The 11353-nt window shown below is 41.1% G+C and overlaps 1 protein-coding gene across 1 annotated transcript in view; it reads left to right on the top strand.

Moving 5' to 3' along the window:
- LOC108800576 (ELAV-like protein 1) overlaps positions 1-10307 on the top strand; it is a 96468-nt gene extending 86161 nt beyond the window's left edge. Inside the window, exon 4 of the mRNA XM_018572557.1 lies at positions 9184-10307. Coding sequence (XP_018428059.1) covers positions 9184-9508 — 325 coding nt within the window. The 3' untranslated portion in view covers positions 9509-10307. The remainder of the gene's footprint in view (positions 1-9183) is intronic.
- Positions 10308-11353: the final 1046 nt, after the last annotated feature.

The raw sequence follows: 11353 nt of genomic DNA, 5'->3' as shown, positions 1-11353 counted from the left end.
AAAAAAAAAAAACCTGTAATATCTTACTTCTACTATCGCCCTACAACACATATCTTCACTTAGATGCCTCCTATAACAAGTGTATTTTATAGGGCTGAATCAACTAATCGATAAAGTTGATGATAATCAATAATGAAAGCCAGTCAACGATTTTCATTATCGATTTAGATGGTCAATCGATTAGTTGGGCTGCTTTCAACTCCTCACACCCTCACCCTCCCCGCCTCACTCCCAAGCGAGTCCCGGCAAATGCCTAGCTGGGTGCGCACTGATGGGGCACTGCCTGAGGACCCGCGGCTTCCCCATGTCTCAGCCTCCTCTCAGGGCTGCTCATAGTGGACTGTGGATGGGCTGAATCGGGCCATCCCAGGGAAAAATGTTGGTGTCTCGGCGAACACTTAGTTGAGCTCGAACTGACCATTCAGCACTGCCGGAGGACCTGTTGCCTCCCCCTCTCTGGGCTGCGGATAGTGAACTGTGGACGGGCTGCATAGCAGGGTACAACCGGTGTAAGTGGTGTGTGCTGTGTGAACGATGCGTCCAGTGAGTGGCATAACAACTGGGTGTGGGGGTAGGCGGTGCAGCTGCCCGGGGGACATGTTGGCTGGGCAGCGATCACAATTAGGCTTGTGAAGCCTGTGACACACTGCATGCGGAGCTTCTTGTGCAGTGTGTCTAGCAATATCCTCTCCCTCGCTCAGCTAGGCAAGAGCTGAGTGTGGCTAGATTAAACATTTGATCTCTATAGATCAATCGGCTCGTATGAATATGCGCGTCAGGGCACTGATTCAAGCGTGCATCTCATTGGATTACCCCAGACAAAAACGTCGGGTGAGAGGAGTTCTTTCTTTGTCATATACCAGAGATGACGGCTACTGTATGTAGAAAGAATGAATATATGTATTAAATAAACATTTAATACAATTAATCAATATTTCATAATTAAATAACACTTAACTAACTATTGAATTAAAAAATATTTTTTTATCCGATCGGAAAAATAATCAGCCAACTAATTGATTACGAAAATCGTTAGTTGCAGCCCTAGTATTTTACAAACACAATGCAAAAATACCATCAGCTTTCGCTGCTGCATGCTTACTGCATGCACTGCACATTACCTACACTGTTATATCGCTTAACTTTCTCGCACCATACCATAATCCCTTACCTTTCTAGCACTGTGTCACTTTTCTATGAGGAAAATATCATATGTAATCTTTCCAAACCCTAGTCACATGTTCTTATAAATTAAGTAGTTTGTATTTCAATTTCTAACCACTGCGGGTTCATGCGCCTGGGCATCCAATTTATGCGGTCCAATTTCACAATCTTTAGATCCCATTCACATGGAGCTACAACAAAATAAGCACTTTTTCAGCGATGATTTGAGCCGATCCACTTTGAGCGACATTGAGTTGCAGTGCGCATTTTGTTGCGCTACGTAGCGCTTCTTTTGGCAGCCTATCAAAGTGTAATGGGGGCCAAATTGCTCGAAATCCTCAAATGTAGCTCATGTTCGAGCCTCAGCTACAGGCAACATTAAGCTGCAAGATGTGAACTTCTCCACTGAAATGCATTGGATGAGCTTCATTTTTGTGCTACAAAACGCTCAGTGTGAATGGGGTCTAATGCCTCTACATGCAGAAGTCTTGTATTTATTGGGCTATTCACATGGGTCCCTTTTGGGCAAAGGTGTAAACTAAAATTAGAAAATGATGAGTCAACAGAATATGGACCTTTATTCTATGCTGTGTGCATGCAACCATTTGTGCTCATGTTTACATGCATACAGTATGAAATGGCCCTTATAGTTCTTCACAGGTGCTTACGCCCAACATGTGCATATGATATCACGTAGCCAGCAGCGCTGCTTCTGTCAGGCACTGATGGACAAAGTCATATAGCATGCACCACTGCTGCTGGAATGATTGAGGGGGAGATGTAAATATCAACAGTATGTCATCAGAGGCTGTGCTATTCAAATCACAAAGTTGACATTAACATGTAATGCCAAAGCATTATTGATGAGAAATAGGGTGCAATTTAGCTATTGGCATGTTTTTGGTAAAGGCAATCATGATATGGTTAAATGTGAAATCAGTACCCCAGTTTGCATAAGCACTAACACTGGGATGCAATGATTTCCGATTGGCAGACACACAAAATCTGATGTATTTTAATTGGTCTAAATGGAAGTACATCTCAATATTATTAATCCATGCTTGCTTGTAAATGGACTTTGGGTAGAAATCAAATAAATAAAAACACACACACAAAAACCAAGAGACAATATAAAGTAAAATGCTCAATTTATTGATATGATACCTCGTTTATGTGGCTCTTGTGCACAAAAAAAAACATACATAACAAAATCATGTAGGCAGAGAGAGAGCTAGTAACAGGCAGAAACAGGTGAGACATGACATTAGGTTGCCTTTGTGTGTATGGAAATAGCAGAAGTTGTACCTTGATTATAAAAACTATCAGAGTGAATTGGCTTCCTCTGACGGGCAGGACAGGTGTGTGGCTGTTTTCTATACAAAGAATTTGGTTGTCAGAGTGACCTAAAGATAAGCATGGAAATCACACCTAAATAGGCACAGACTGCAACTATGCCCAGAGAGAGACAATTCACATAAACACACAGAGAGAGGGAGACAAATCAACAAGACAGGCATGAAAGCTTAAAGACTAGTTTAGGAAGTTTACCCACCTTTAGAACGAGTCCTGCAAAAGTTTATTTCTCCCCAGAACAGAGCAGTGTGTTGAATGCTTTGAGGATGACTCGTCAGCTGGGCTGAGCTCTGTGATATCCTCTCAGCTGCTGCAAATACTTTCTGATCTGCTTCACGTGAAGATGTAACACACTTCTCCTACTCCACTGTGCTTGTGCATGAGAAGAGGGTGGGGTTAGCTGAGAGAAATCAGTCCTCTTGCTGCAGCCTGGAGCTCTGTGAAAATGGAAGATCTCACAGCTGCATCCTGTAAATTACAATCCGACCCCAGTAGTCGGACTAATTTTCCTGTGGAGGGAAATTTGAAATTCTAGGTCTCTGGCCCATTAAAGAGTTCCCCCAAAAAAGTGGGGGAAAAAACAGCACTGTGAATAATGAAAATACACACACACACCACTGCACCATTACATTAATACAAAAAAATTACAATCACTTACAAAGGTGGAAATGGCCTTTAAATGCATGTGATATATATTTTTTTTATAAAGGAGAACTATGAGGTGAGTGCTTTTCACTCACCTTATAGTTCTAGCCGACCTGTGACAATGAGACTGTCACAGGTCGGCTCAGTAGATCGGGAAGTGAGCGAACACATACCGGCGTTCACTCACATCTCGATCCTGTCACAGCTCTCTGCCGTGACGGGAGTGGCTGGATTCCCCCCTCCCCGCTCCGATACTCCAGCGCTGACTGGTGGAACGGACAGGGAGGGGGCGGGTACAGCTGGCTCTGCCTCTAGATAGGCAGAGCCAGCTGTCACTCACGCAGCTGGGCGGATCCAGACATAATTGTGTAGATTAATGACCACCAAAAAAAGAATTTAAACAACTGTAGTATCAGGCTGCAACATAACAAAATTTAAAAAAAAGTAAAGGGCCGGCTCAATACTTTATGAATACACACACACACACTATATTGCCAAAAGTATTGGGACGCCTGCCTTTCTACGCACTTGAACGTTAATGGCATCCCAGTCTTAGTCCGTAGGGTTCAATATTGAGTTGGCCCACCCTTTGCAGCTATAACAGCTTCAACTCTTCTGGGAAGGCCGTCCACAAGGTTTAGGAGTGTCTGTGGGAGGAGGCCTGGCTTGCAGTCTCCACTCTAATGCATCCCAAAAGTGTTCAATTGGGTCGAGGTCAGGATTCTGTGCAGGCCAGTCAAGTTCCTCCACCCCAAACTTGCTCATCCATGTCTTTATGGACCTTGCTTTGTGCACTGGTGCGCAGCCATGTTGGAACAGGAAGGGGCCATCCCCAAACTGTTCCTACAAAGTTGGGAGCATGCAATTGTTCAAAATGTCTTGGTATGCTGATGCCTTAAGAGTTCCCTTCACTGGAACTAAGGAGCCAAGCCCAACCCCTGAAAAACAACCTCACACCATTATCCGCCCTCCACCAAACTTTACACTTGGCACAATGCACTCAGGCAAGTACCGTTTTGGCAACCGCCAAACCCAGACACGTCCATCGGATTGCCAGACAGAGAAGCATGATGCATCACTCCATAGAACACGTCTCCACTTCTCGATTCTAATGGCAGCGTGCTTTACGCCACTGTGTCCGACGCTTTGCATTGCACTTGGTAATGTAAGGCTTGGATGCAGGTGCTCGGCCATGGAAGCCCATTCCATGAAGCTCTACGCCAATCTGAAGGCCACACGAAGTTTGGAGGTCTGTATCTATAGACTCTGCAGACAGTGACTTCTGTCCACTCTGCACTTCAGCATGTGCTGACCCCGCTCTGTTATTTTACGTGTCCTACCACTTTGTGGCTGAGTTGCTATTGTTCCCAGTTGCTTCCACTCTGCTATAATACCACTAACAGTTGACCATGGAATATTTAGTTGCAAGGAAATTTCACGGATGGACTTATTGCACAGGTGTCAACCTATCATGGTACCACACTTGAATGCCCTGAGCTGCTGAGAGCAACCCATTTTTCACAAATGTTTGTAGAAGCAGTCTGCATGCCTAGGTGCTTGATTTTATACACCTGTGGCCATGGAGGTGATTGGAACCGCTGAATCCAATGATTTGGAGTGGTGTCCCAATACTTTTGGCAATATAGCGTATATACATTTGGATTACCACAGACAAAAGCATCTGGTCAGAGTCGTTTTCTTTGACATAGGCCAGGGATGACAGCTACTCTATGTAGAAACAATAAATATATGTGCATTAAAAATAATCTAACCGAAAATAACATTTGTTTTTGCAACAAAAACCAAAAAAAATAAATTTCTAACCTTTTTTTTAACATTTGTTTATTTTTTTATTTTATTTTTTACTTTACTGTTGGGGGCCCTGGGGATATTTATTTGTTGGAACAGTCTTTTTCTGCAGCCCCTGTTATGAATGAACAGGACGCCTCTAAACCTATGAATGCACATAAAGTAATGTACGGCACTTCCTGTTCATTCATAATTGGGGACACAGTTAACATAGGTGACAAGTTCTCTTTAGGTGACATCAGGGGTCTGTTAGACCCCTGGTGTCCCCTTTCTACTTCAAAAGGAGCTATTCAAGCACACATGGCTTAAATAGCTTCATCCAGGGAATGACAGCTGCCTGCAGTGGCAGTTGAATGTAAACCCGTGTGTGCAATAGCAGATTTGTGTGTGCAATTTCAGATCCAGCAGCCAGCATGATGTCTCTAACTGTGTTTGGTTACAGGTGGCATCCTTCCCGCCTTTACAGGAGGGACAATAATTGTCACAGGTGGAAACTCTTAACCCTATAAGGACCTTTTTGCTGCCAAGGCCTTTTTTCAGTTTTTGCAAACATAATTATCTTTTAGGCCTGAAAATTACTTCAAATTCCCAAACATGTTTTTTTCCGAAAGCCAAGACCCTGTAGAATCAAATGGCGGCAGTTGCAAATTTTTATGTTGTACGATATTAGCGCAACCCTTTATCAAACCCACAAATGTATTGAAAAATGCAATTAAGTTACATTTAGTGCTCCAAAACACAATATAATACCCGTTTTTTGTTTTTTTTTTAAATATAAAAGATGAGGTTACAAATAGTAAAAAGATACCCATGTCCTGGTTAAAAATTGTGTGCGCCTGTGAAACTGTGACAAAATTCAGTACCCCAAAAAGTCAATGGACGACCTATTTTAAAAGCCCCAGCAGGTCATCAATTTAGAGATGCATGTAAATCTTGACCCTAGAATAATTGCTCTCACTCTAGCGTGCATGGCGATACCCAACATGTGTAGCACGATCGCGGTTTTCGTGCGTAGGCGCACCCGACGTGTGTGGGGGACTTGGGGAAAAAAATATGTTTCGTTTAATATTTAAAACACATAGCAGGGACAGGCATTTCAATAAATAGTACAATACATATTTTACATATTTTAATTCAACAAAATTGCTGTTTGTATTGTAGTCATAAAAACGTACTTTACCCAGCCTGCCCGAACCCTAGAATAGTACGAAGCAGTGAGATTCTTTGATATATTAGATATATCCAGTTGACAGATTTGTTGCTTTTAATGTTCAGCTGTATGCATTACAATGGCAAAGTTTCTGTGTTGCTGAAATCTAGCTTTACTAATGTCCTATGTATTCTTATGATTTTCAGCTTTCTTGTGAAATGTATTTATTACAGATTGTGTCATTTGGAACACATTTGCAGGAAGGCAGGTGAATGTTTGCAGCTACTGTGCACATAAGCTCCTGTGAGTTACAGCAGTGCAGCCGGCAGAATGCCCCCATCTGTCATCCAAAGCCACTTTGCATATACAGACCTAGGGCTGCCACAACTAATCGATTAAATGGATTATAATTGATAATTCTCATCACTTAGTTGGTTGAATCCGCAGCTGCCCCAATCTGCTCCTCTGTTCTTCTCCCCGCAGTGGTCCGGAGAGGAGGAAAGACAACTGTACCTCTGCATTCCTCTGCTGGTGCCCCCTGTTTCTCCGCTGCTGTCTACGTCTGTTCGCTCCTGCCCTCGTTCCTGTGCTGCTTCTGTGTCTCTGCTGCTCCCTCCATGCCCCGGTGCTCCCCCCGTGTCCCTTCTTCTGCCGGTGGTAGAAAGGTGGCGTCAAGTCTCCCCTCAGCAGATGGAAACAATAGCCAGCCTCCTATTGGCTATTTTTCAGTTGTAATAGCCAATAGCAGGATGGCTAATGCAAATGCCTGCTGCCAATCAACAGAGGAGGACCTGAAGGCCAATCACAGGCTGGCTATTGCTTCCAGCCACTGCCTGCTGTGTTGACATTCAGCTGCCTCAGCGGGCAGCTCTCATTCCCTAAGTGGAAAGGTGACAACTAGGGGCCTAACAGATCCCTATTGTCACCTTTAAAGAGAACCTGTCACCTCCAATGTGCTATCACATAGGGAGCTTGTGAACCCCCCCATGTGATAGCAATGAGATAAAAATACCCCCAAGTCCCCCAACCCCTCGAACGCGTGCATACTAACGGAAACAAAAAGTAAACTTTGTAACATTCCATTTGTGTATTTTATTTGTAAATAAAAGATGATCATTTTGTTTATCCCGTTAATCGAAAAAATGATCGGCCAGTTTCGGCCCTATACAGACCATATTGTGGGTGTTACTGAGTGGGCAAATTGTTTTTGTGATTTTCTTTTCTTGCAAAACAGGAAGGAGCCAATTCTTGAACAGAAATTGAAGCCAGTAAATGAAATAAATGTATATGGCAATTCAAGTATTAGAATAAAATATTAATTTAGTTTTATCATATTGCAATGTCTACATGGCTATAATTATGCTTTAAAACTATCAATAGGGACATTCTGCCTAAAGGTGCCCATACACCTTACAATTATCTGGATTTTTTTTGTCTGCGATTGTATTTTCATCCGCAAATCTGCCAGTTGATAGGGAGTGTACAACCTTAATTACTGTACAACTGGCAGATTTCTGTCTTTCAAGCTGGCTAGAAAACGTTTGTCTAGTTGGACAGAAATGGACAGGTTAGTGGCGTCGTTGTACTACAAAAATCTCAAGATGAAAACTGCACATGGTAAAACGAAAATCTGTCCTTTTCGATCAATTAAAATTGGCCAGTGCTGATGAGCATTAATTGTGAACTACAGTGGTCTGTGCATGATGGGCTAGTTGTAAGAAAATTGAACGAGGATGAGATGTCTGGACAAAAAAAAGTTGTACAATGGTTGTAAAGTGTATGACCACCTTAACAGGGACACTGATAGTAAAATAGAATCTGCATCAAGCGAAAGCCAGAACTCAAGCTTCTAATGAGGCCACAAAGGAGAGAAATGGGTCATTGATGCCCCCAAAACATTGGTATTATGCTAACTTTTACTATGATTTTTCTACTTTGAGCTCATTAAAAGCTTGAGTTTTTAGTGAGTGCTGGCTTTCTCTTCATGCAAGTTCCTTACGCTATCATCATTGGCCATGCACTCTGCTACTGAGGCGTGGTGGGTCTGGTTATTGATGGATTTCTCTACATTAGTTATCGCCGGTAAAATGATCTGGCTCTTGCAAACTGTTCCTCCCATCCATGCAGACATGCACTAACATGGAAGTGTCAATGCACTCCAAGTGCAGTAACATCACCGCACTTGCAATGACTGGTAGTTTCTCCATTCACAAACCGATCTGTGATTGGATGACAAGTCTGTGTGGGTGGAGCCAAGCACAGCCACGTCAAATTCAAAAATGGGACCAAACCTGCAGAGAGAAGAACCCCACGATTCAGATAAGGGAGGGTGTCTGTGATTTGACAGTGTTACACCCTAAATATGGGTGTAAACATGTTTAGAGCAGAAAAGTAGACTAAGCTTTTAAACAAAAAAATAATTGTTATATAAAATATACCAGTAAAATACACAGTGGTGTTTTAACCCTGTTAATTTGAGCTTTCATCTATATTGTAGGTTCCCCTACCCCTCTGCCAGACTTATACTGACGTGTCCCTAATCAAGAGAGATTTTCTAACTAGGCTGCACTGCCGATTGTGATTGTCAAAATATTCTAAGTAAGACCCACTGATGTAGTTTGCGCTCTCCATACAAACCTGTTGCGATTTAATTATCTGTGTTTTGGAGAAGTCTGAAGCAAACAGCCCCAGACTCTGTTTTGTGATTTTTCAGGAGGTGGGTGAGCAGAAATGTGACTGCAGTGCTGAGGTCCATGAGACCTGTAGCTTTTACAGCTGGAGTGGGCTCGGGAGCTGGACTTCCACACTCATGTGAACATGAAGTTTGGGGGAAGGAGGAATTGTGAATTATGCCAGGTAGCTTTAGAGCAAAGGCATTGTTCGATTTGCTTAACTCCAATAAGATTATTGTGCCCGGAGTTGGGTTTTAAATTGTAAATTCTAAGATATTTGAAGTTCCACTAAAATACAATTTGCAAATGTAAGGAAAATTGTTAACTGTGATCTGATTATTTCTGCCTATACCTTAAACTTTGGGTTTTTTTTTTTTTTTTTTTTAATAGATTTTCACCCATGGGAGTTGATCATATGAGCAGTATATCTGGTGTGAATGTTGCTAGCAATGCTTCCTCTGGATGGTGCATCTTTATTTACAACCTTGGGCAAGATGCAGATGAAGGAATCCTCTGGCAGATGTTTGGTCCTTTTGGAGCAGTCACTAACGTGAAGGTTATCCGTGATTTTAACACCAACAAGTGCAAAGGTTTTGGTTTTGTGACCATGACAAACTATGAAGAAGCTGCCATGGCCATTGCAAGTCTTAATGGCTACCGTTTAGGGGACAAAACCTTACAAGTTTCCTTCAAAACAAGCAAGTCCCACAAATAACTTGCTCTTAAATTTTGTATGCAATAGAGAAAACAAGATTGAAGTCGGGGAAGACTTTTTTCTTTGTTAGTGTAAAACTCATTTTGCGCCAATTTTCACAAGTGTCTGTCTTAGTCTTAAAAAAGAAAAAGGATTTTTTATACTCTGGGGATGCAACTTACATGTTCAAATGTTTGAGAGTTCCCAACATGTTAGACCAATTTTTAAGTTATTTTCTTTAAGTATAAAAAAAAAAATATATGGTTTGAGAACATACCCTACAAATAGTGATACAATTAAGCATTTGCGGACTTTAAAGACTTTCAGGTTTGGTGTTTGGGTTGATGTTTTCCAGACGCTGAAAACTTTTTAAACCAAGCTGTCACGTTGCCAGCTTAAATATCTGTATATATACAGTGCTTCTCTCCTCCCTGTTATTGTTGTCTTGCCTAAATAGTAACTGTTTACAGTTCAGGTTTCTAAAAATGGAGACATTAGTATCCTCATGTCTTTTTTTATCCTATCTGCAGAGTAACTGTGGGGCATTCAATGACTTGTATGTTATAGTTTATAGTTATTTTGCCAGTTACTTTTTGGAAAAAAAAATTTCCCTTTGTTTTTCAAATTAAGTAGTTGGCATTTTGTAAGAATACAGCCACACATTTCAATTTTTTTCTTTTAAATTGTATGTTAGCGTGAAATAAAAAAAAATCCTATGTACACTTATGCCGTCTATTTTTAAATAAGTGATTTCCATCTTTCAGATCAATTATTTTTAAAGTTGTGATATCACTATGATTTATTTAAATTGGCCCTTAAACGATAATGAAAAATGCAGTTCCCTGTAAAATTTTCCAATTTTTTTTCACGAATCCAGCTGAAACATAGTGAAGGACCAAAGAGTTATTTGAAAACTCCAGTTAGAGTTTTTATATGAACTCAAGTAATATTTCTTGTAGCTATCAAGTTTTCTGTTCCATGTATGCTGCATGGTTCTCTTTGTATTGGTACAGCATAAGTTAAAGATACCTTTTTTCCAGGGAAGGAGGGTGGGTGACTGTAAGTATACAATTTAACTTCCTACTCAAGAACATTTGTAAACATTTGAGCATTTAACATTTTTGCATCCCTGTTTGTGAATTTTCTTTCTTGGTAGACCACTTTGCATATAAATTTTTCTTTTTAATTTTAGAGTATTAACCTAATGATTTGATTCGTAGTTAAGTAAACCTAATTCCCTACCCAAGATTTCTATGAACTGCCTTGGAGTTTCTTGTTTTTTGTTTTGCTTTTTGTGTTTTGTTTTGTTTTATTTTGCATTTAAGACCATTAAATTTGATTTTCTTTTGCTCAGCTTTTGTTTTTTGTTTTTGTTTTTTGTTTTTGTTTTTTTTTCCCTATGGTTTTGTTACTACTGCTCCTCTAGCAAGCTACTTATTGACATCAGTCATGAGCTAAATGCATGGGCTACCATTGACCCCTTCCTAAAGGGAAAACTTATACTTCTGCTGCAAATTGTTGTTTAAGGCATGTTTGCCTGAAGAAATATTTACCTTGTCCTTAATTCCATCAATCTTCACTGTGCAGTCTTGCCCAGAGCCACGCATCCTTGATTTAAAAAGCTTTCTACCATGTCCTCCATATCCTGTGCACATGCGCTGCAGTCCTATTCATTCCTATGAGGAGCCTAATTCATGGTCCTTCTGCAGAGTACATCACTTCCTATAGGGCACAACACGCATTAACAAAATGAAGAGGACATGGAGGAACACTTTTTTTAAGCAAGGATCTGTGACCAGTGAAGATCACTGTATCGAGTGCAGAGTGTTTCTTCGGGTGGTCTGCACTTGGGTGGGGAAGGGGCAT

This window comes from Nanorana parkeri, unplaced genomic scaffold (assembly GCF_000935625.1).
Source record: "Nanorana parkeri isolate BGI_ZX_2015 unplaced genomic scaffold, ASM93562v1 scaffold2068, whole genome shotgun sequence".
In the NCBI taxonomy this organism is placed as follows: domain Eukaryota; kingdom Metazoa; phylum Chordata; class Amphibia; order Anura; family Dicroglossidae; genus Nanorana; species Nanorana parkeri.
Note: the sequence above shows the minus strand (reverse complement) of the source record. Positions and strands in the feature narration are given on the sequence as shown.